Source organism: Macaca fascicularis, chromosome 5 (assembly GCF_037993035.2).
Source record: "Macaca fascicularis isolate 582-1 chromosome 5, T2T-MFA8v1.1".
Lineage (NCBI taxonomy): Eukaryota > Metazoa > Chordata > Mammalia > Primates > Cercopithecidae > Macaca > Macaca fascicularis.
This window is the reverse complement of record NC_088379.1, coordinates 53,866,066-53,892,900: the sequence shown is the minus strand read 5'-3', so window position 1 is coordinate 53,892,900 and position 26,835 is coordinate 53,866,066. Positions and strand designations below refer to the sequence as shown.

At 36.0% G+C, this 26,835-nt stretch overlaps 1 protein-coding gene across 2 annotated transcripts in view; it reads right to left on the bottom strand.

Moving 5' to 3' along the window:
* The window catches only part of ANTXR2 (ANTXR cell adhesion molecule 2), a 160,845-nt gene that overhangs the window by 65,044 nt on the left and 68,966 nt on the right, over positions 1–26,835 (bottom strand). For both annotated transcript variants that reach the window (XM_005554964.4, XM_005554963.4), the window contains exons 12-14: positions 23,008–23,103; positions 1,276–1,320; positions 335–427 (exon numbers count right to left, since the gene is read on the bottom strand). In XM_005554964.4, the coding sequence (XP_005555021.1) occupies positions 335–427; positions 1,276–1,320; positions 23,008–23,103 (234 nt within the window). The remainder of the gene's footprint in view (positions 1–334; positions 428–1,275; positions 1,321–23,007; positions 23,104–26,835) is intronic.

Here is a 26,835-nt window from a genome sequence, read left to right as displayed (position 1 = left end):
TTGTTGCAACTTGAAGTGGCTGGCTTCTTCAAAGTTAACATTCTATGCAGTAATTTTTTCCAAAATAAGAAAAACCCTAGTTTTGTTTTGTCCCTTAGAATTCAGAGGTCTTATCAATGCAATCCTTTGACTAAGGAAACCAGTTCTTCTAGGCCAGCTTTGCAGTGGCTAGGATGATTCCATAGAAAAAAAATGTATCCAGAAAAGACCCAGTGTTAAGCACACACGGATGATATTATAATATTGAATTGTGAAAAGGAGAGTTACCATGGCTTAATAGTCCTAGGAATACATACTCCAGATTAGCAGCTTCTATTTTTTTTAAGATACCAACCTCCATTCTTTTAATTCCTCCAACCCCTCGACCACCATAATAGGAGGCATCCACAGTTGGCCACTTCTTAGTAGGCAAAGGTTCTTCTTCCTCCTGTGGAAATATGTTTTATAAATAGTTTTTAATTAATTTCTTAAAATACTGTTTAGTCAGAACTGGCTCATATTTAAATATTTTTCTGAATTACTCCATTACTATGGGAAAAAAACTATATGTAGAACATGTGGATGTATTTACACTTACACGCATAAATTTCAAGTGGAGTTCCACAGGATATGAGAACTCCTTTCCCTCCTCAAATGTTAGGAATCTCTCTTACATCATCCCTAGGTAACTAGAAGTTGCTCTTTAACTATGGGAATCATTTGGTATTTCAAATCTTTCATCACTTCATATTTAGAAAGATAAAATATTAAAATTAGGACAGCATTTTAACAGTCATTAAAGCATCAATGTATGTGTAGGTTTGGACTCTATGAAATTTGAACTGAAAAGATAGGCAGTTGAGAAGCTTTGAAAATATTCAATACCTGCACATTCCTTATTTCATGTTCCTAACATGATTCTGGCTAACAGAATTATATAAAAGCACCAAGAATTTTGAAGAAAGTAATAGGATCTTTCAACTGTCAGCTTGGATCTTTTTTGTAAATAACCTAAGTGACATCAGAATTATTGATATAGCAGTATAAAAAGTATATTAAATCTTTATATACTATTGATTCCAATGGTCAGTTTATATCTAGCAATATATGAAGGTCCCATTCCTCTAGCATATGAAATAAATCATAAGAGGATGAAAAATAACCACTGATTTTTATAAATTAAAAAGTCAGTGCATAGGTATCACAGTTATCTAACAGACAAAATTAATCGAATTTGGATAAGGTATCTGCATATGGGAAAATAAAAACAGCCATATCAGTTTTTTAGGCACTCACCTCTTTTGGTGCAGGGGGCGGTGGTGGTGGAGGATCCTTGATAACCTGTCAAAAAATATCAAATATAAAAATTTCTATGGCATGGGGGGAAATAGTAAAGATGTGTAAAATAATCAGATTCATAAAATACTGTGGTAGGTGCAAAGAAGTCCCCCAATGAACCTTGCCACCCAATATTTATGCCCCTCTCTTTGAATCTTGGAGCTTTCGGCCAACAGAAAAAGGTAGAAAAGGTATTATGTGACTTCTGAGGCCAGGTCAAAACAACTTAAGTTTCCCTGACATCCATGGAACACTCACTGTTGAGGAACACTGCTGTCAGGTCAGAAATCTACCCCAAGACCATCAAGCTGTGAGAAAACCCAAACCAATCTAGGCTGGGTGGTGACAGGGAGACATCAGCTGATCCCCAGCTATTTCAGCCATTCGAGAGGAGATATGGGACATATAAGAGAAAAGTCCATCTTGGACACCCAGGCACACCGAGCTTCCAGATGACTCCAGCCAAACTGGCACCTGACCACAATGAGACGCCAACTGAGAGTCTCCCAACAGCCTGTAAGGATACAAACTGTTGCTTGAAGCTACTTGTAACAAATCAGCTTCTTAGCCAAGATTCCTTTCCTGTGATGCGTTACTCATGAAATCTTTTACAGTTAACTCTTTTTTTTTTTTTTTTTTTTTTTTTTTTTTTTGAGACGGAGTTTCACTCTTGTTACCCAGGCTGGAGTGCAATGGTGTGACCTCACCTTACTGCAACCTCCACCTCCCGGGTTCAAGCGATTCTCCTGTCTCAGCATCTGGAGTAGCTGGGATTACAGGCACCCACCATCAAGTCTGGCTAATTTTTTTTGTATTTTTGGTAAAGAGGGGGTTTGACCATGTTGGCCAGGCTGGTCTCAAATTCCTGACCTCAGGTGATCCACCTGCCCCAATACAGTTAATTCTTCTCGTGAATAGAATGGAGCCTAAGGCTTAAGTTGAAATGACCTTTACTGGTATTGGGCTATCTGGATATTCACACCATCATGATGGAAAAATCTTTGACCAAGTGTCAATGGCTTCAGCCACTTCAGGTACACATCAAAGTCTCTATATTAAGAGGCAAAACTGAAAATGTTCCAGCTTGATGTCATCTGATGTCAAATGTTTCAACTATGCTGTTAAATTTTCAAAGGTTTAAAACAATAGTAACTTTGAAAATGTGGTTCCATTTTTTCCTCATCAAAGAATTATTTTTAATGTGTAGTATGTTACTATGATCATGGATATATATTTAAAGACTGCTTGTCTTTTAAAGGTATGCACAAATATCTCCAGGTGAAATGATATGATTTTGATATTTTCATCAAAATAATTTGGGCGTTGGGAATTGGATACAGATACAGATGAAGTAAGATTGACAATAATGTTCCACCGCTGCACACACACCAGTGGTTCCCCGCTGTCCTGTTGGTTCTCACTTGTGTGCATCTCACACCATCACCCCACTAGTGTGCACTCTCTGGTGACCTCCTCCTTCAAGGCATTCTCCTGTGGTACCCTGCCCCCACCACTGGAGCACTTTTGCCAACAGCCCCCATCAGAGTGTTTTGCCAGCAGTCTGGGAACATCTCAGCCCTTCCAGTGCAGAAAATGCTTGACCTCGAGAGGTCAAAGAACAAAGCCACATGCCCAGTCCCAGTCCCCCAGGCACTGGCATGAAGCTCAGGAGTGCTAAGCTGAGCCTTGGCCTCCTGAAAGCATCCAGAAATGAAGTCAATCAACTAAATACAACTTATACTGCCTTCAAACCCTCAAAACATCAAAGAATATAAAAGCAAATAGCTTCATCCAAAGGACAGCAATTTCAAGAAGTAAAGCAAAATCAGCGAACACAGATGAGAAAGAACCAGCACAAGAAATCTGGCAACTCTAAAAGCCAGAGCGTCCTCTTACCTCCACATACTACCTCAATAACTTCCCAGAAATGGTTCTTAACCAGATTGAAATGTCTGAAATGACAGATACAGAATCAGAATCTGGATGGCAAGGAAGCCCAGTGAGATACAGAAGAAGACTGAAACCCAATCCAAGGAAACTAATAAAATGATCCAAGAGCTGGAAAATGACATAGTCATTTTATGAAAAAATAAAAAAAAATTGAACTTCTGAAAATTAAAAATTGCTATAAGACTTTTATAACGCAATTGGAAGCATTAATAACAAAATAGACCAAGCTGGGAAAGAATCTGAAAACTCAAAGACTGCTCCTTTGAATCAATGCAGCCAGAAAAAAAATTAAGAATTTTTTAAAATGAAAAAACAAACCTCCAGGAAATATGGGATTATGTGATGAGATCAAACCTATGACTCACTGGCATTTCTGAAAGAGATAGAGAACAAGCAACTTGGAAAATATATTTGAGGTATTGTCCACACGAATTTCCCCAACCTCACTACACAGGTAGGCATGCATATTCAGGAATTTCAGAGACTCTTTAAAATATACTGGGAAAGATAAGATATCTAGTCATCAAATTCTCCAAGTTCAACACAAAGGAAAGAAATGTTAAAGGCAGTTACAGAGAAGGGCCAGGTTAAGTACAAAGGGAATCCCATCAGGTCAACAGTGAACCTCTCAGCAGAAAGTTTACAAATCAAAAGAAATTGGGGGCCTATATTCAGCAACTTGAAAGAAAAGAAATTTGGGAAAAAAAACCAAGAATTTCAAATCCAACCAAACTAAGCTTCCTAAGTGAAGGGGAAATAAAATCCTTTTCAAACAAGAAAATTCTAAGGGAATCCATTACTATCAAATATGTTTATAAGAGGTCTTAAAGGGAACACTAAACATGGAAATGTAAGGCCTGCCACCACAAAAACACACTTAAGTACATATCACATTGGCACTATAAACAATTATATAATCAAGTCTATACAAAAACTAGCTAACAACATGACAAGATCAAATCCTCACATATCAATATTGACCTTGAAGATAAATGGGTTAAGTGTCCAACGTAAAAGGTACAGAGTGGCAAGTTGGATAAAGAAGCAAAACCCAACTATATGCTATATTCAAGAAACTCATCTCACATAAATTACATATATATATGCTGAAAGGAAAGGAATAGAGAAAGATCTTTCAAGCAAACAGAAAACAACAACAACAAAAAAGTAAGAGGGGTTGCAATTCGTATTTCAGACAATACAGACTTTAAATCAGCAATGATCAAAAAGGACAAAGAACGGCATTGTTTAATGATAAAAGTTTCCAGTCAACAAGAAGACTTAACTCTCCTAACATACACTCCCAAATTGGAGATCCCAGATTCATAAAACAAGTTCTTAGAGACCTATGAAGAAGCTTAGATAACCACACAATAATAATGGGAGACTTCAACACTCCACTGACAGTATTGGACAGATCACTGAAGCAGAAAACTAACAAAGATATTCGAGACCTAACCTCAACATTTAACCAAATGGACTTAACAGACATCAACAGAATACCCAACAACAAAATATACATTCTTCTCATCTGCGTATTCCACATATTCTAAGATCGACCACATGCTTGGCTGTGAAGCAATTCTCAACAAACTTAAAAACAACAAAATCATACCAATCACACTCTCAGAACACAGTACAATAGAAATAGAAATCAATACCAAGAAGAGTTCTCAAAACCATACAATTACAGGGAAATTAAACAAACTTGCTCCTAAATGACTTTCAGGCAAAGAGTGAAATTAAGGGAGAAATTTTAAAATTCTTTGAAATCAATAAAAACAAAGATTCAACATCCCAGAATCTCTGGGACACAGCTAAAGCAGTTTTCAGAGAAAAGTTTATGGTGTTAAATGCCTACATGAAGAAGTTAGAAAGATCTCAAATTAACAAGCTAACATCACACCTAGAGCAACTAGGAAACCATGAGTAAACCAACCCCAAAGCTAGCAGAAGAAAAGAAAACCAAAATCAGAGCTGAACTGAAGGAAACTGAGATATGAAATCTGTAAAAAAGATCAGCAAAATCAAAATTTGATTCTTTCAAAAAATAAGATTGATAAACCACTAACTATATCAATAAAGAAAAAAGAGAAGATCCAAATAAGCATAATCAGAAATGACAAAGGGGACATTACAGATCCCACAGAAATACAAGAACTCTCAAACACTATTATGAATACCTTTATGCACACAAACTAAAAAATCTAGAAAAAAATGGGTAAATTCCTAAAACCATACACTTCTGATTATTGAATAACAAAGAAATATTTATCCTGAACAGACCAATTACAAGTTCTGAAACTTGATCAGTAATTTTAAAAAATCCAGAAAATGCCCTAACAGGACAGATTCGTGGCTGAATTCTACCAGACACATAGAGAAGGCCTGGTACCAATCCTACCGAAACTATTCCAAAAAATTGAGGAGAAGGGACACCTCCATAACTCACTCTATAAGGCTAACAACATTCTGATACCAAAAACTGTCAGAGAGATAATGAAAAAAGAAAACTTCAGACCTATATGCCTGATGAACATAGACACAAAAGTCCTCAACAAAATACTAGCAAAACAAATCCAGCAGTGCATCAAAAGGTTAATCCACCATGATCCAACAGGCTTTATCCCTGGCATGCAAAGTTGGCTCAACACATGTAAATCAATAAATATGATTCATCACACGAACAGAACTAAAAACAAAAGCCACATGATCATCTCAATAGACTCAGAAAAGACTTTCAATAAAATTCCACACCCCTTCATGTTAAAATTCTCAACAAACTAGGCATCAAATAACATACCTCAAAATAGTAAGAACCATCTATGATAAACCCAAAGTCAACATTATTATTAAACAGACAAAAGATGGAAGCATTTCTCTTAAGAAATAGAATAAGACAAGGATGCCCACTCTCACCACTTCTATTCAGTGTAGTCCTGGAAGTCCTAGACAGAGAAATCAGGTAACAGAAAGAAATAAAAGGCATCCAAATAGGAAAATAAGAAGTCAGAATTATCCCTCTTCACTGATAATATGATTCAATATTTAGAAAAACCTAAATATTATTTCAAAAAGTTCCTGAACCTGATAAACAACTTCACTAACCTTTCAGAATACAAATCAAATGTACAAAAATCAGTAGTATAGCTGTACATCAATAATGTCCATGCTGAGAGCCAAATCAAGAATTCAATTACAACAGTCAAAAAAAGAAAAAGAAATTTAAAAAAACCTTGGAATACAGCTAACCAGGGAGGCAAAAGATCTATCAATGAGAATTACAAAACTCTGCTGAAAGTAATCAGAGATAACAAAAACAAATGAAAAAGCATTCTATGCTCATGAATAGGAAGAATAAATATTGTTAAAATAGCCATATTGCCCAAAGCAATTTACAGATTCAATGCTATTTCTATCAAAATATCAACATCATTTTTCAGAGAATTAGAGAAAACTATTATAAAATTCATATGGAACCAGAAAAGAACCTGAATAGCCAAAGCTATTCTAAGCCAAAAGAAAAAAGCAGGAGGCATCACACTACCTGTCTTCAAACTATGCTACAAGGCTAGAGTACACCAAAGCAGCATGGTACTGGTACAAAAACAGACCTGTAGACCAATAGAAAAGGTTAGATAACCCAGAAATAAAACCACACACCTACAATCATCTGATCTTCAACAAAGTTGACAATAACAAGCAATGGGGAAAGAACTCCCTCTTCAGTAACTGATTCTGGCATAACTGGCTAGCTATATGTGGAAGATCGAAACTAAACCCCTTCTTTTCACTATACATAAAAACCAGCTCAAAATGAATTAAAGACTTAAATATAAAACCTAAAACTCTAAAAGAAAGCCTAGGAAATACCATTCTGGACACAGGCTTTGGCAAAGATTTCATGATGAAGTTTCCAAAAGCAATGGCAGCAAAAGCAAAATAAACAAGTAGGGCCTAATTAAACTGAAAAGCTTCTGCAGAGCAAAAGAAAGTGTCAACAGAGTAAACAGATAATCTACCGAATGGGAGAAAATATTTGAAACTATGCATCCAATAAAGGTCTAATATCCAGAATCTGTAAGGAAGTTAAATCAAAAAGCAAAAAACAAACAACCTCATTAAAAAAAATGGGCAAGGGACACGAACAGGCACTTCTGAAAAGAAGACATATACATGGCCAACAAGCTTATTTTAAAAATGCTCAATATTGCTAATCATTAGAGAAATGCAAATCAAAACCACAACAAGATACCACTTCACACCAGTCAGAATAGCTGTTACTAAAAAGGAAAAAAAAAAAAAAACAGGAGTTAGCAAGGCTGTAGAGAATGGGGAATGTTTATACACTGCTAGTGAGAATATAAATTAGTTCAGCCATTGTGGAAAGCAGTTTGAAGATTTCTCAGAGAACTTAAAGCAGAACTACATTTAATCCAGCAATCCCATTATTGGGTATATTCCCAAAGGAATATAAATCATTCTACCAAAGACACAGGCACTTGTATGTTCATCACAACACTATTCACAATAGCAAAGACATGGAATCAACCTAGATGCCCATCAACGATAGACTGGCTAAAAAAAAAAAAAAAAAAAAAAAAAGTGATACAGATACACCAGTGAATACTAAACAGCTATTTTTTAAAAAAATGAAATCATATCATTGGCAGCAACATGGATGCAGCTGGAGGCCATTATCCTCAGAGAATTAGCACAGAAACAGAAAACCAAATACCACATGTATTTCTTATAAGTGGAAGCTGCACATTGAGTACAAATGGACAGAAAGATGGGAGCAATAGACATCATGGCCTACTTGAAGTGAAGACTTAGTAAAAAGGTGAGGGTCGAAAAACTACCCATCAGGTACTATGCTCACTACCAGGGTGATGAAATCATTTGTACACAAAATACCAGCAACACATAATTCACCCCTGTAACAAACCTGTACATGTACCCTTGAATCTAAAATAAAAATTGAAACAAAAACTGACAATAAGTTGAGAATCATTGAAGCTGAGTGATGAGGACTCAGTGGGAAGTTCATTATCTTAGTTTTTTAAATTTTGTTTAATTTTAATTTTTGTGGGTATGTATATTAGTCTCCGTCTTCATAAATATTTGACATTTTCCATAGTGAAAGGGTTTTTACTGATGTTATTGATAATGTTTAGAGAACTGACCCATAATTTTCTGTGTGTATAATATTCTTCTCATCTAAATTTTAGTTTAGATTCAAACCTCAGGGAAAAAATACACAGACAATAATGACGAAAATACAGATACAACTAGACAGTAATTAAATTTGACTGAATCTCCCTTTGAATGTTACAAAAAAGCCATTATTTCTATTTAATTCTTTTATTTAATTCAATTTTATTTTTTCAATAATCACAAAATTCCAGTAGATTTTGGTAATCGTGAAAGATAAAACTTTATGACTTTTTATAATTAGCCCAGAAATAAATGCCAGTAGAGAATTAAGATTTAAAATAATACAATAATAAAATAAGTTCATCCAACTGCAGATATATTTCTTCTATAAAAAAAGAAAGCATGTCATATGACTATGAACTTGCATGTCCAAAACAATTAATGAAAACCAAATCTGCTAGCATTTTATAACAAAATCAAAGCTAACTTAACCATCTTCATTTAAAAGCTAACACTCCTTCCAATCTTCCCTGTTCCGTTCAAGTGAATAACTTTTTTCAGTTGCAGCTTCAAAAAGTTGGCATAATCCATAATCTCTTTTCTCCCTTCTAATGACTTTACCAAACCATTTCCATGCCCAATACATTCTTTGAAATATCCCCCACCTTCCTTTCTCCCTGATGAATTCTCCCTATTTTCCCAAAGCATATGATTCTCTTGATATGCACAGATGCATTGTTCTCTCCTAGAATTTATCCAAGTTTATTATTTTATCTACCAAAAAAGGGGTAAGTTTATTAATTTTATCTACAAAGAAATAGTCAGTTTCACGGGAACAGGTGTTACATCTGCTTTGCTCCTCACTACCTTTCTAGTATTTAATAGAATGTCTAGCACAAATTAGACCTTCAAGGAAGTAAGGAAAGTTAAGAAGAGAGGAAAAGGAAAGAAGTGAGAAGGGGAGAGAAGAGGAGGGAGGAAGGGACAAAGAAAGAGAGGGAAGAATGAAGAAAGGGAAATTAGGAAGAGAGGGAAAAGGGCAGGAAGAAAGGGAGAGAAGAGAGGAAGAAACAAATTGAGAGAGTGAAAAAGGAGAAAGGGAAGGAAGGAGATGGACTGCAGAGGGAAGGACAAGGGAAGAAGAGATTCTTTCTTTTTTTTTTTTTTTTGTGAGATGGTCTCGCTCTGTCGCCCAGGCTGGAGTGCAGTGGCCGGATCTCAGCTCACTGCAAGCTCCGCCTCCCGGATTTGCGCCATTCTCCTGCCTCAGCCTCCCGAGTAGCTGGGACTACAGGTGCCCGCCACCTCGCCCGGCTAGTTTTTTGTATTTTTTAGTAGAGACGGGGTTTCACCGTGTTAGCCAGGATGTTCTCGATCTCCTGACCTCGTGATCGGCCCGTCTCGGCCTCCCAGAGTGCTGGGATTACAGGCTTGAGCCACCGCGCCCGGCAGAAGGGATTCTTTTCATCTTCCCGGGTCACTCCTAAAAGCATATTCTCAAGATTCTTTGTACCTTAAATGTATCTAGTACAACATTGTTTCAACTCCTCCAATGCATACACAATCAAAACTTCAATACTTTGAAAACTTCCACCAAGTTGTAGCCTATGTTTGAATTACTGCAATAAAGAGAAATCCACTACCTTACAAAGCAATTCAGTCCATTGGCAAGGAACCCACATCATTTGAAAGTTTTTCCTCCAAATGAAGCCAAAGCACTTCCCACTCTGTAGTTTCCAGTCTTTAATCTTGATCCTAGAGTCTGGCAATACACCACACACACACACATACACACACACACACACACACACACACACACACACACACGCACTCTTTCTTTCAGAGGAGACCAGTTCCTATTTTTGAATGCTGGGATAGTTACCATGTATCTATTGAGTCTACCAATTTGGAACCTAAATATATCAAACATTTCTCATGAGATAGTTCTGAGTTATCTGGTTATCTTGGTCAGTTTTTTTTTTTTTAGCACATATTGATTTGATCAATATTTCAAAGTGTGGTTTCTAGAACTGATAACATTTTAAGTATGGCTGAGCCATTAGAAATAAATGAATGGTGCTCAGACAAAGGAGATGCATCCCCATCTTTTCTCACCACCCCATTCTAAGAATTTTAATTATATTCACAAAATTTATTGATGGTTGTAATTACCATAGCCATTTTGCATCAATGACTAAATGCTCTACTTGTAGTTAAATTAGACATCTAACTTATTTCTCTATCTCCAACTGATTCCCCATTTTAACCTATGTAGCCAGGTCAATATTCTTCTAACAGAAGCTTAATCCACCATTTCCTGGTAAAAAAAATGAATAAATAGTCCCAGTGTTCACAATTTGAATCAATAAATTACTAAATTTTCGTGGAAAGGCCTTACAAGTAATGCTTCCACTCTTAGTTTTGTGAATTTCCATAAACTACCCTCTGGAGTTCTCTCACTAGAAAAAGATCAAGGTACATCCTTCCATTCCACTAAGTCTGAGAATAATATATCTGAACTCATTTTCATTTCATCGTGAGGACTTCAAATTTACTCTTCTTATTCCATGTACATCTTGCACTGTTATATAAATTTCTGAGGACATAAATAGTATCCCCAACCCTGTTCTGTATTACATTCTCCTGAGAATTACTCAACATCCCTCTCCATAACTCTTCCTTTTTTAAAATGTCATATTCATTATCCCATACAGCATCCAGTTTAACAACGATATGGGAAAACTGAATTTCAATTTAAAATCCCCATATGACCACTGTTGTCAAACTCACATAGTATCATGGGAGACATCTTTACATTCCTTCTCTTCACTGGAGATCGTTTATCTAATACAAACTGCAAGATAACGTATCAAAGCCCCTTTTGCAGCACATAAACATGAGCCAGTTTTTCTGTTCTCATTGTTAAAATGCCTCAGCATGGTGTCAGTCCCTCCACAGTTAAGGCCTAACATGTACCTACAAACATCCCCCTGCATGCACCTCCTCTCTAGCCAGCCTGATGATCCTGGTGCTTCCCCCAAATACAATGATCATTTTCCTGTTACATCCCAACCAGCCTTCACAGAGTAGCCCACTAACTTCCTGTTGTTGCATCTAGAAGACAAAACTTTTTAAAGTATATGTTGCTGCACAGTTGAACCATTTATGCCTCATTAATTTGGGTTTATATGTTGATTTTGCCATTTTTAAATTATCACTGAAAATTACAAATTTCTTAATGACAATAATCATTTCTCCACATTTACCACATGCCATCATGCCTAATAAAGTGCTCTGCACACAGCAGATACTGAAGGTACTAAAAATGTACTGAAAATGAAATTGATGGAACTGAGAATGTTCACAAAAAATTATAGCTGGTTTCCAAATGTGTAAGTAAAATATTGAGGAAATATATACAAAAATAATAAACAGATAGATTTACATGAAACAAAGTATTACTAGTCCCTAAGAAAATGAAGCACTAAATTTTTTCCTCAATCAATAAAGTCAGATAACTCAACTGTAGAAGGGGAGATAGAAATATACTAAGTTTCTTCATCTGGGAAATAAATTGGATTAACTGTAAGTCCTTGTCAAAATGACAATCTTATAAAATGATAAAAAATACATATTACAATGTTTCCACCAGGTTTTTGTCTCTATGCCTTTCCATGGTTAAATATGGCCATATGTCTATATGCAATTGTATTCACCTTATTCCAGAAAAGAACATTAGAGTTCTTTTCAGTAGCATGCCATTATTCTTTTGTGTGAATAATTCATGATTTATTATAAATTTAAAGTGAAATAAACTCCTGACAAGTATATTTTCTACATTGTTAATAATGAAAACAAAGCCCTCAAAGCTCTACCTAAATCAAATTTTGATCTGGTAAACTAAGAGACACAACCACCATCCCAACAAATAACAGCACCTTCAGAAACTGAACCAGAGCTAAGGCTCATCTGTGTGTTGTTAACACTATTAACAAGAACCACCCTTTATTGGTGCTGCCAGATGCCACATACGCTGTCTCTATAGTTCTCTTATTTTCATAATAACTCTGTGTAATCACTATATTTATCCTCATTTTAAATATAAGGAGAGGAAAGGTCTAACTTCAATAACTCGCCCAAATACATACAAAGAGAAAACACAGAAATAGGATTCAAACCGAGGACCAAGTCCACCTATCTCCAAACTCTGAATTCAACTTCTGCCATATGACATCTTTTTAAAATAAGGTTTAGTTTGCAAAGGGAAAGGGTGCAGAAGAAAAAGCCTATGATCTGTTGAGTAGTTCTTACTTACTTGCATGGATGGATGGGTGGATGGATGGATGGATATACGGATGGATGAATGGATGGGTGGATGGATGGATGAATGAATGGATAGATAGACGATAGATAATTACACAGGTAGTTACATTTAAAACTTTTAATAACTATGTAAGATAGAGTTTATCACCATTTTATATAGATACAACATTTAGCTAATATGCCCAATGTCACCCACATAAAAATTTGGGGACGAAAAACAAAATGGTTTTCTTGTGATGTTTCAAAACGCTCCCTCTCTCCACTCTGCCACACAACCTCATGAGTAACAAAGAAGGGTGAAAATAATCTGAAGCCATTTGGCTCAAAAGCCAAAAATGGCAAAAATCTGTGTTCAACTGACATTCCTACATTTCAGTAAAACTAGTTCAGGAGAAAAGATTTACTGTTAGTAAAAATACATTAAAAACTAGAGTCATGAGAATCCCATTCTTATATCAAATAGTGCAAGAATACACATTCATTTCAGAAAAGAATGTATTCATATGCACCATATTTTATGAGAATTTGCAGATTTTAAAAGGCATAATATTGCCTAGTTGCCAGAATTTTTTCCACTTAGCATCCTTCAGCTCTGTATTGAAGATTCTGGAAAACACTTTCACCACTTTATGAACCATATGCAGAGTTTGATTCTTCTCCAATTTTTTTTTCATTTGTTATTATCATCATCAGGGAGGATTACATCTCATCTACTTAGCTGCTAGAATGAAGATTTCAGTTTGGAAGACAGCCGATTTCTTTAAAAAAAAAAAAGTTAGCTGCTTCAGGCAACAGTCCTTTTGATCTGCTCATTAACACTTTTCAAATGTTCGAGTGATATGGGCATTCTTTGCGCTAAAAAATGTCAGCACTGGAGCCTGCAGCCAGCTTGATGCAATCATATGTTCCAATATTCAGAAAAGAGTGAAAAGAACTGTCAACATTGAATTGCCTTGGATTAAAAAAAAGATATTGTACAATGACTGTAGACCAAGTAGTATTTCGGAACTGATTTTTGCCAGTGACAAAAAAAAATGCCCAATTTATCAGCAATGTCATCTAGGTGCCTAGGGACCTAGACAATAGAGAAACATTCTTAGTATTTACAAGAATTTGTTTAAAATATATGGGGGTCTTCCTTTCATTCTCCCTTTTCTTTTTGATAAGATGAGAGAGGAAGTAAAATGCCTTTCTTTTGACACACGTAAACACATAGTTCTTATGTTATTGCTTGCGAGGTCCTGCTTTTCTGAATCCCACAACGTATCTAACTTCAACATCTAGCCTTCAACATCCTGACCAAAATATGATTCAAGTTATCTCTTCCTCTGCTTTTTCTTCCTCCTTGACAAACTCATCAATGATCAAATAGTTCTACTTTGAACAAGTAAATAAGTAGCCTGAAATCTGGACAATAAATGTAATTTAGAATGCTAAATGAGGACTGAGAAGAACAGTGTGTATTCTGCCAGGAGTTAAGTAAAGGTGCTTCTGTCAAAGCAAATAAACTGAGACCAGGATGAGTTTGATACTATTTCGTAAAAGATGCTCTGTTGGAAAACATCACCATGAAAGCAGTAAGACCTAACATCACACTCTATTTCAAGAAGGCAACCAAACATAAATCATTTTAATTAATGGTATAAGGAAGGCATATTAAAATTTAAATTACTTCTATTTTATTGTGCATTCCAAAAAAGAAATCTCAAAGTACCTCAACAAAGGTACCAGGAGCCCTCCTCAACAATAAAAAACAAGTGCAATGTACAGCATTATTACTATTTAGAAAAGAACAGCACAGCTGTTGCTGGCTAAGAAAATGATTCTATAGAGTTCCAGCTAGACATATCCTCGTAGCGTGAGATCAACTTACTTATAGGCAAATTGGGCTTTAAAAATATAAAAAAGACCATTTGTAAATGGTCTTTTAAATTAAAATTTATGAGATCTTTATGTAATGTCTTAAATGCACTAAAGAAAAATGAATTTGCAATTTTCCCTTGAGGCTCAGAACATTGGCCAAGGACACTAAAGCAAGTGAATATTTGTCACTTTCAGCATATTCAGGTATTTATTTGCAGCTGTATAACACAATCTAATTGACAACACTCCAGAAAGCCTTTGTTTGCCACCTCATCTGTAATTCATCTGAACTGTCTGGTTACCCCAAACTATGCAACTATAGGACTGTCATTTCTCCTATCCTGATTAGTAAAACAAATTTGCTCTTACCTCAAAATATCCTCTAATCTAAACAATGATGAAAACACCCATAATTTCTGATGTAACTAACAATTCACAACAGGATAAGTTTTGTTTTAATGCCTCCTGCCTTTTTAACCTAGGGAAAAAGATAGGAAGCTGATGACGGCTTTGTTAAAGAAAGGCAGTTATAGAGGATGGATATAAGGAAGGATAGTCAATGAACAGGATACAGACTCTTAAACAGATGTTAAGACATAATTTTTAAAAAAATGAGAACTTTTCCCTTCATGGAACAGTTTGAAAACTGAACACAATCTATCATTCATTAATGCTAGTGCCTAAATATTCAAATGTACATAAGGCTCCTTTTTTATAAGGCTTACTAGATAAAGGTCTCCAAATATCATTGGTTTAGATTTATACGTTTGTATGGAAAGCCCAGACACACAGAGGACACTATCTGCAACATTTAAATGACAACACATCTCTGTCATTCTTGAAAACAGTCTTTAGTATGAACCGAAAGATTTAAAATTTAAAAATATTCTCATATTTTCATTTTAAAAGCATCTTGTCTGACCAGATCTTCTATGGCAGGAGTTTTTCCTTAATCTTTTTTATTATATGCCCCTTGATAAGGTTTGGCTCTGTGTCCCTACCCACATCTCATCTCGAATTGTAATCCCTATAATCCCCACATGTTGAGGGAGGGACCAGGGTGAGAGCTGATTGAATCATGGGGGTGGTTTCCCCCATGCTGTTCTCATGATAGTGAGCGAGCTCTCACGAGATCTGATTGTTTAATGAGGCAGTTTTCCCTGCTCTTACTAGGCCTCTCTTTCCTTCTTCCTGAAGAAGGTCTTTGATTCCTCTTCACCTTCTGCCATGATTATAGGTTTCCTGAGGCCTCTCCAGCTACGCAGAACTGTAAGTCAATTAAAGCTTTCTTTATAAATTACCCAGTTTCAGGCAGTTCTATATAGGAGTGTAAAAATGGACTACTACATTGTCCTTAGCAGTCTGGTGAATCTATGGACCAGTTCCCATAATAATTATTCTAAGTTAAAAGGCATTTTAACTTAGAATTTAAAAGGGTCCTAAGTTAAAGGACCCCAATCATATTGAAATGTAATTTTCAAATTTATTTTTTAAAATATGAGATATGGAAATATGTATGTTTCTTTATTAACTCATTAAATAATAAGCTCTTGTAATAGGTCTAGAAACTATCATAATTTTAAAGTAGCAATGCCTGTAAAACACATTTCAAAGATATCTGAACAGTAGCCACAAGTTACGGTGCATGCCTATATTCCCTGATGCTTGGGAGGCTGAGGCTGAGATAGGAGGATCTCTTAAGCCCAGGAGTTCTAGGCTGCAGTGAGCTATGATCATGCCACTGTACTCCAGCCTGAGTGACAGAGAACCTGAGTCTTAAAAAAAAATCTGAGCAACTATAAATGTGATATGGGATACATGTGATTGCTGCTGGTGACAGTTTTCATAACTGTTAATATTTTTGTGGGCAGGGTAAAAAATTAATCAATGAAAAAATGATGAATTTCAGTTAGAAGGAAAAAGAAAGATGTATTTTTTTTTCCATATAAGTTCACAATTCTCAGGTGAGACATCCCTGTGGAGTATATGTAGCAGCAACTAGACAAAAGTTAAACCGCTTCTACTTCAGAGTTTCATTACAATTAAGAAATTCTTATGTAGTTGTATCTTAGTTCCTACTAAAAATGATTACAAAGGCCACATTTCCCATTGTACATATATTATACAGAACAAAGTTTAAATGAAGTCAATGAAAAATATGTCGAGAGTGATTGTATCATAAATTTTCTCAAGCACAATACTTCTCCATAATTGACAGAATTGTTTACTATAACCAGCAAAAAGGTACTCTATTTTGAATTTGATTTCCAAGTAAAGCAGTATCAATTTTCTCAATTTTAAGAATTGGGATAGGTCAAGAAGATGCATTCAATAATAAGTATTCACCATGCAACATGCCTGGTTTACAATGATGGGTAGAATACACACAGTACCTGCCTTCATGAAATTATTAGTCTGTAACGGGAGAGAGATTTTAAACAAATAATACATAAATCATTATCTAATTATAATTTTTACTTAAGTATCACCAAAAAGGTAACATTTGCTCACCTGACAGGGTGATGTTATAAAAATTTTGGCTAAAAATTTAATATAAAACATCACAGAAGGGATGTTTCTGACTTTGATATGTTTCTTTTTCCTGATATAAAACTTGTACAGCTAACCGGGTATATATTATAGTTTCACAGACACAGTAATTAGTCAAATGTTCAAATTTTTGGCTTTCCTTCATAGAGTGATGGTCAATTTCTAGCTTTTAAGGGGTTCAATAGTTCAATATCTGAATATGAATAAAATTGCACTGGCTCCTCTAGCAAATCATTTCACCCCTGAGAAAGCTGTCCATGGATCTCTGTCGTCAAATGATTCTAATAACATATATGCGTGAGACACTTCTGAAAATTGTAAACCTGTTGCTTCCAAAAATCCCTTGTTGCTCTAAGATAGTACGTAAATTCTATTCAGTATAGGAAGCATTATGCATACTATCTTCAAAGTTACAAAACAGAGGGGTTATTCTAATTTTAAAGGATGCATATTGGTTTTAATAGCCTTGGTACCATTGCAAATATTTTGAAGAATATTTCATTGCCTCTCATTTTGCAGTTGCTTGTACCCTATAAAAAGTTCAGGGTTTTTGTTTTCTTTTCTTTTTTGTAATGAGTTTGTCTGAAAACAAAAATTCCCCAACTCTGGGGAATATCAGAAATGGTCAAGAAATATATAGGTTTCTTCTTGCTGCTATAACAAATTATCATACACTTAGTGTCTTAAAACCACAGAAACTTTTTTTAATACTTCTGAAAGTCTGGAGTCTGAAGTGAGTCTTACAGGGTTAAAAATCAGGTGTTGGCAAAGCTGGTTCCTCCTGCAGTCTCTAGGGATGGATTTGTTTCTTGCCTCTTCCAGCTTCAAGTGACTGCCAGCATTCCTTGGCTCGTGGCTGCATTGCTCCAATCTCTGCCTCTATGGTTACATTGCCTTCTTTCCATCAATAGTCTAATCTCCCTCTGTCTCCCTTTTATAAGTCTTGGATTTCATTTATGACCCATCTAGATCACCCTGAATAATGTCAAAATTTTTAATTTAATCCCATCTTCAAAGTCCCTTTTGCTGTATCAGGTAACATTACAAGGTTCCAGGAATTAAGACCTGGATGTCTTTAGGGATCTTTATCCACTTTGTTGAAGGAGGCTCTTCCAAACTGCATGACCTCTGGAGCTGCCTCAGTCTAACCAAACCCCCTTCCTCTCTGGGAGAATTGCCACCATTGGAAACCTGGCAGCCACTGTTCGGAAAGACTTGCTGTTATTTGAGGCAGAAAAAAAGAAAAAAAGACCTGAGAATCACTGTCTAAAATACAAGTAACATTGTCATCACTGACTCATTGATTAGAGGTCTATGAGATTTTAAACTGTGGATGTTGAATGATTCAGTCATGTTATAAAATATGACTTAGTATTTCATATTTTGTCATTTTATAAAATATGAAATGACTAGATGAAGAATATGTGACAGATATTGAGACTTATGTTCAGGGAGTTTTCTTTACATGTTCTCTGTATCGATAAGAGCTCCTGAGCATATGACGCTCACAGAGGTGGACAGCTGACACACCATAAATATGCCTAAGAAGAGACATTTTAAGTTCTTTAGTCATGTTTCAGTTGAAAGATTAGATTTAAATATTTGCCACTAGTTCTTAAAACCCATTCAAGCAAAAAGACATTTGCCCAACACCATGTTGAAACAGATGAATTTCATTTTCTACTAAAAAGTTCATTGCTAGGAATGATAGTCAAAGTCAAATTGATCCCCAATAATTTAACACTACTAAGAATTACTTAAATGGTCACATCCTAATTTCAGCATTGCACAAATATATAATCTAAAAGGAACAAAATAAGATAAACACCCTGCAATTGTACTATAATACCCTCTGAAAACTCAAGATCTTTTTCCACAAGGTTATCATCACACTATCTCCTTTTTACATCATGTCTTCATTTTTCTCTAGTTCACTTAATTTCAGCTTAAGATTCCAGCTATCTATACTTTGTTAGAAGTCCTTTGTTCTGGCCATACTTAAGGTGCAATATCTGTCACTGCCTTTCCATTTCCATTGTTAATGGAACTCAGTTGGATACAGTCTTAAATAGTTTTTGTCAGGACTAGACTTTAGCACTACTCTGAAGCCAGCAAAGTTTCTTTCAGGTAATTAGATTGGTCGAATCTCTCCAGTGGCTTCTCATCATCCCTGGGAAGAGATCAGACTTTCTATTACAAGACATAGGAGGTCCTCCCCAATGGGTTCATGCCAAAACCCAAACCATCATTCACCTAGCACAGTAGGTCTCAGCCTAGCACTTCTAAAAGCAATCAGAATAACTCATGATTCCACATGCACTTCATCTGAAATGTCCTTCAAGAACTGCCAACATCTTATTCATGACTCAGAACTGAATTGGGGGTCATCAGGTCAACCAGGTTTCTCTGAAATGCTCCCTGTAGTCTTGGCAAACCCTTCCTCCTTTATGTTTCTACGGTTCTTTACACACATCGCTACTGGGACTTCAATGACCTTCCATTTACACTTATTTGCACACATTTTTATGTTTCCATATTAAAATGTGAATTTCCATATCATAGTATAAGCATTTTTGTATCCCCAGTTCCTAGCACAGTACTGACATCTACTACATAATCAACATTAACCAAGGGCTGAATTCACAAGTTCACCTCTCCTTTCTTCCTGCTTTAAAATCTACTTTAGGAAACATTTGCTACCATTCACTTATACCTAGGTATAAATGTAAGTTCATACTTATATGAACTTATAAGGGCTAATTGCTTTTTAATCTATATTTCTAAGGGTAAAATAAAGGTGGTCTCCTCTATTAAATAAGGTCAGGAAATTAATAAACATCCAGGATGTTTCTGAGGATAGGAAGCCTTTCTGACATCCTGATACTCCACCATTAAAGGGCCCCCTTTATGCCCTGTAGAAAGTAACTCCATGATTTGAGACCTGCATAGTCCAAGGCTTTAGAGTCCCATGTGCCTAGTCTCTGATCTAGTCACCTGATGATTGGTTCCTCTCCTTAATATCCAAAATGATGGTCAAAACCCATATTTGAGCACATTTCATTTTGCATATGTCTTTTTTTAAAAATTGACAAACGGGATCTAATTAAATTAAAGAGCTTCTGCACAGTAAAAGAAACTACCATCAGAGTGAACAGGCAACCTACAGAATGGGAGAAAATTTTTGCAATCTACTCATCTGACAAAGGGCTAATTTCCAGAACCTACAAAGAACTCAAACAAATTTACAAGAAAAATACAAACAACCCCATCAAAAAGTGGGCAAAGGATATGAACAGACATTTCTCAAAAGAAGATATTTATGCAGCCAACAGACACATGAAAAAATGCTCATCATCACTCACCATCAGAGGAATGCAAATCAAAACCACAATGAGATATCATCTCACACCCGTTAGAATGGCAATCATTAAAAAGGCAGGAAACAACAGGTGCTGGCGAGGATGTGGAGAAATAGAAACACTTTTACACTGTTGGTGGGACTGTAAACTAGTTAAACCATTGTGGAAAACAGTGTGGCGATTCCTCAAGGATCTAGAACTAGAAATACCATTTGACCCAGCCATCCCATTACTGGGTATATACCCAAAGGATTATAAATCATGCTGCTATAAGGACACATGCACACATATCTTTATTGCAGCACTATTCACAATAGCAAAGACTTGGAATCAACCCAAATGTCTATCAATGACAGAGTGGATTAAGAAAATGTGGCACATATACACCATGAAATACTATGCAGCCATAAAAATGGATGAGTTCGTGTCCTTTGTAGGGACATGGATGCAGCTGGTAACCATCATTCTCAGCAAACCATTGCAAGAACTGAAAACCAAATACCGCATGTTCTCACTCATAGCTGGGAACTGAAAAATGACATCACTTGGACACAGGAAGGGAAACATCACACACTGGGGCCTATTGTGGGGAGGAGGTAGGGGGGAGGGATAGCATTAGGAGTTATACCTAATGTAAATGACAAGTTAATGGGTGCAGCACACCAACATGGCACATGTATACATATGTAACAAACCTGCACGTTGTGCACATGTACCCTAGAACATAAAGTATAATTTAAAAAATTAAAAAATTAAAAAATAATCATACACTTTGACACTTCTGAGCCCTCTGGTCAATGCTAAATGAAATTGCAAAGTGATAAAAAAAAAAAAAAAGGTGGGGGAATGCACCACTGCAAACTTTAAATTAAAAAACCAAGGAAGACAAATTACATTAGGGCATCTTTTTGCTTTTTAATGTGATACTCAAGAATGCTAGTCACCCTAAAATAGCCATAACTAGATAATCAAGATCACAACAGGAAACTGAGCATAAATTGCTATGGCAGGAAACTGATTAGTTCAGCAAAGAGACAGGATGCTTCTTGTCTCTACTGTTATCTGAGTTAACTGTATGCCTCCTCCATGGGCCAACTGCTCTGAGATAAAGAATTGTAAAGTTGCCTCATGAAAGCAAACTGAAGTACAACTAATAATAAATGCAGGGCTAAAACAAAGCCCATCTGAAATTGCAAGGATGATGAAATCAGTCAGCAAACACGAGAGCAGGGAGGAAAAGGCAGTCTTGCAGTATTATGTAAAACATTACCATGAGCTACAGAATATTAAGTTCTACATAATGTGCTTGTAATAAAAGGAATATTCTCAAAATAAGTAGTAGGCATGATTTGGAAGAGGGCTTCCTTAAGATAATTTTTTTTCTATGAAACCTGAACAATCTAAATTGGATTGCTTGAAATGTGTAGAATGATGCCCCCCCACTAACATGTCCATAACTTAATTACCTGGTACTGTGAATATGTTATCTTGATGGCAAAAGGGATTTTGCAGAAGTGATTAAGGTTCAGGATCTTGAGATAAGAGATGATCCTGGATTATCTAGGTGTGTCCAAACTAATCCCATGGTTCCTTAAAACTGGAGGACCTTCCCCAGCTGGGTTCGGAGTTACAGGGAGATGTGACCACAGAAAAATGGTCGAAAAGATGCAACACCTCTGGCTTTGCACATGGGGAAAGGGGGGTATGAGGCAAAGAATGTGAGTAGCCTATAGAAGCTGGAAAAGGCAAAGGAATGGCTTCTTCTCTAGAGCATTCAGAAAGAAACACATCCCTGCCAACACCTTTTAGTCCAGGTAAACCCAGTGAGACTCATGTGAAAGCTGTGATTAGACAGCTGTTAGATAATAAATTTGTGTTGCTTTTAATCAACATATGTGTGGCAATTTGTTACAGCAGCAATAGATAACTGATATACACCCATATTCTTTCACAGGCTTTATACAAACACACAAAAATGACACAAACTGAAACTCCTCGTCATTACTCCAAAAGTAGCAGTTTAGCTGACAATTGTGCATGACTAATTTCTGAACAAGTATTTTTCAGTAGTAAACAGAGAAGGTCCTGAAATGGCAGACCGTTCAAAGAGGAAATGAATAATTTAATGAGCACTTAAAAAAACTGACAAATTATCAGCTCCTCTCAATGAACCCAAAATAAAACATCAATTTACTTGAATTTCTCTTGCACTTGAAGGAAAATACCCTTTATCCCAACTACCTCCCCTATTTTTTTCTCCCCCTCTTCCCACAAACCTGATTTTAAAGTGCTTTTTAGATGAATTTTTTAAATAAATATTTACTGACCTGCATGTTTTCTATAATTTATTATAGTAGTGAAGACAAAATTCATTTTGCAAACTGAAACTTTGCTGTTATTGAGTAACATGGCATTTATTCACATTTCAGACCTTACTTTACATTTTTCTAATTTTTTTTAAGTGGAGTTGCAAATCCTTCTTACTCACCACTTTGCAGCAAAGGGGCCAAAACCACCACATCAAACCGATCCCCAGGAGTAGCAGTAACACCAAAATAACAATGATGGCTGCGATCCCATTAGACTAAAGTAGGCAAAAAGCAAAAACAAAGCAGTCAGCACAGCTTATGGTCAAATTCCAAATGTATATATATTTTAAGGAAACACCAGAAAATAATGCAGAAAGTATAATGTCAAACTAGATTTTAACTGTTATTTTAATTTCTTGAAATTCTACAAATTTATCTTCTATTTAATATATATTATGTTTTATGTTATGTTGTTGTGACAGGCAATAATAAACACAAACTTTCTCAAAATGCTGCAGACTCTTTACAAATATATCTGAACAGAACGTAGGAAAAAATCACTAATCAGGATTAGACTGGTCCCTATCTTTCATGTAAGAATTATTTTGGTTCAAAGCATAATTATCCATAGGCAGAATTTAGGCAGAATCCTCCAGACTTTTTGATGGTGAAACACAATCAATTGCATGTAGTTAAATAATAAGATGAATATTTAAAAAATTATCAAGTAGATGACAAACCAACAATGGTTCTTGTTAGGAAATGGTATATACACATCAATGCAAGAATGTAATCTCCTGCATTCATATATCAGATGTTCTCTCACTGCAGCTGAAATATGACCTACACAGAAACCACAGTGGTGTTCTTTCCCTTCCTAACTACTGAGCTCCTTCAGCCTTAAGGCACCTACTCTGGGATCTGTTCTTAAACCCTTTCATATAAAACCAACGTACTCATTTTACAGGATTCATATTAAGTCACTTCATGGAAGTCTTCCTTGGACCCTTTGACTATAAATGCCCCTTTGATTAAACAACTCACATTTCTCTATACTTTAATCTTTAGTGCTTATTACAATGCAATGCAATGAATTAATTATGAATTTTGTGATTATTTGTTTAATTTATATTTTCTACCATGATTTATTGTAAGCTCTAGGAAGTCAGGGGCTACATCTAGCCCACTTAGCACTGTATACTCCATGTCTGGCATTTAAAAGCTACTTACTGAGGCCAGGCAGGATGGCTCACGCCTGTAATCCCAGCACTTTGGGAGGCTAAGGAAGGCAAATCATGAGGTCAGGACTTCGAGAACAGCCTGGCCAACATGGTGAAACCCCATCTCTACTAAAAATATAAAAATTAGCTGGGCGTGGTGGCGGGCACCTGTAATCCCAGCTACTAAGGAGACTGAGGCAGGAGAATCGCTTGAACCTGAGAGGTGGAGGTTGCCATGAGCCGAGACTGCACCACTGCACTCCAGCCTGAGAGACAGAGTGAAAGAAAGAAAAGAAAAGAAAACAAAAGAAAACAAAACAAAACAAAACAACTCACTGAGAGAATGAACTCTAAAGAAAAAAGACAGCAAAAGACATGGATACGAAGAAGAATGTTTACTGAACTTTTACTATAGAGATAGTTTCCAAGGGAATAAGAGATATCTCCCAAATGCCTAATCTCTAGGATCCTCAATAATAATGTTTTGTGTGTGTGTGTGTGTGTGTGTTTTAAGAGAAAAAATTCAGGGAAGAAAAGAAAAAGAGCAAAAGAGAAAGATTAATACTAATACTTTATAGAAATTTTCAGGCAAATACCTAAGTAGCCTGTTCTTAGAAAGAACATTCCAAAGTGCATCTTTCTTTACAAAATTCTAAATATTCATGAATAAGTCATGCTACCATCCACAGGCATAAACACATTAAGCTCTAAAATCTAGGCAAACAAGAATATAACGGAAAAAGGATGTCACAGAAACGCATGGAAAACTGTGGTACCCTATGGGAGAAATATTGTCAAATGTATAAATCTTGATCTCACCTTCAAAAATATGGTCTTATGTAAGACAGCCTCTAACTTGACTGTCCATGTACAGAAGGAATACATTTCTCACCAGGCCTTTCCCACATGAGGATCCAGTCACAGCACTCATAGAAATGGCACACCATTTGGCTGTGCTATGCAACTTTCAAAAGGGCTCTATGAACATTTGGTTTCCCCTTTTCTTAGAATTCACACCCGTGTTCAGAAATAAGGACATGCAACTAGAGGCCATGAAACTGCTAAAAATTTAGTGGTTAGTTTGTTTCTTCTATGCATGTGCCAAGAACAGGAAAATCAGAAAATAGCACTGACAGAACATAAAGTAGATGGGCTAGCCCTGATAGATCCTTAAAATTTTTGATTTTTCCCTTAAAAAAATGCCTTCATTAGTAGCATTGACAAAATATTATGCACCTCCAGATACAAATATACATTTATTATTACAATATTATCATATCAACTGATTCCAAAGATTTGTCTTTAAAAAATTTAAAATGGCCAGGCGCGGTGGCTCACTCCTGTAATCCCAGAGCTTTGGAAGGCTGAGGTGGGCGGATCACAAGGTCAGGAGATCGAGACCATCTTGGCTAACACGATGAAACCCCGTATCTACTAAAAATACAAAAAATTAGCCAGGCATGCTGGTAGGTGCCTGTAGTTCCAGCTAGCAAGCTAAGAACATTTCTACCTTGTTCAAGAAAAGTGATATTTGAGTAGTAAATATTTATTAGAACTTTTTGAGTTCTAAAGAGAGGCATGCCTATGTAAAACTGAGAAGCTTCCAAGTTCGCTCATGATACAGATCTATGTGTAGTCAAATCTAGTTTCATACTTTTCTTCATCTGACTCTTAAGTCCATAGTTTGCAACACGGTATCTGATTACAAGACTGAATTCTGTGTGTTCCACCTTTCTCCAATATGTTTATAAAGTTTTGTGCAAAATGAAACTGTTTTTCTTTCATGACTAACATCTTTCTTGCTCTGATAGTGGCTCTGGCTATCAAAACAAACACAATGGGAAAGCCGGAATTTGTACCCAGTTAACTGAGCTGATGTCTGGGACGGGTGTATTTAGGGCCCGTGTCATCTGCATCTAATTTCCTTTTCTTCACTAAAAGCCAGTTATAGAATAAAAAACTTTATTCTGCCAAATATAACTAAAATTCTAGCGAAGAGAATCATAGAGGTATTAAAAACAAATCAGAGTGACTCCTGCCCTTGCAACATAACTATGGGAAAGAGGAATCACTGGAAAGTTTCAAAAGAGCATTAGTTGTTATTGCTGCAATCTATCTAGAAAACAGTGAATTCCCAGCAGCCACATTACAATGAAACAGACACAGAACAGGGAAAATGGGCCTTCACAATTTTGTTTCATGAATTTAGAGTTAGGGAAAGAAAATAGAGTCATGAAACAGATGATTACTTCATTTACTGGATTCTTTTTGGAATATTTGGTATCAGGAATTAGGAAACTATGGCACAAGGGTCAAATCCAGCCAATCTATTTGGTAAGACCCCAGCAAGCTAATAACTTTTTTTTTTTTTACAATATTACATAAAGCTGAAAAAAATCAAAAGAAGAATATGTTACAAGAAATTCCAATGTCAGTGTACATAGTTTCATTGAACACAGCCGTTTACATAATGTCTATAGCTGCTTTTGCACTACAATGGTAGAGTTAAGTAGTTGTGACAGAGACCATATGGCCCCCAAAGCCTTAAGTATGTGTTTACTATCTGGCCTTCTACAGGAAAAATTTGCCAACCTTTGTCCTATATAAATCAATGTAGAATCTGGTTTAAAAAGGCAGACTGTGGAAGTGTTCAGTGAGGGGGTAGGGGAGACAGATGTGGGTTCAATTCTCAATTCTAGCATTTATCAGACTGCAAAACTGGGCAAGTAACAACCTTTCAGAGCCTCCAGGCTTCAAGTATCCCTTTTGCAAGGACAGTAAGGACTG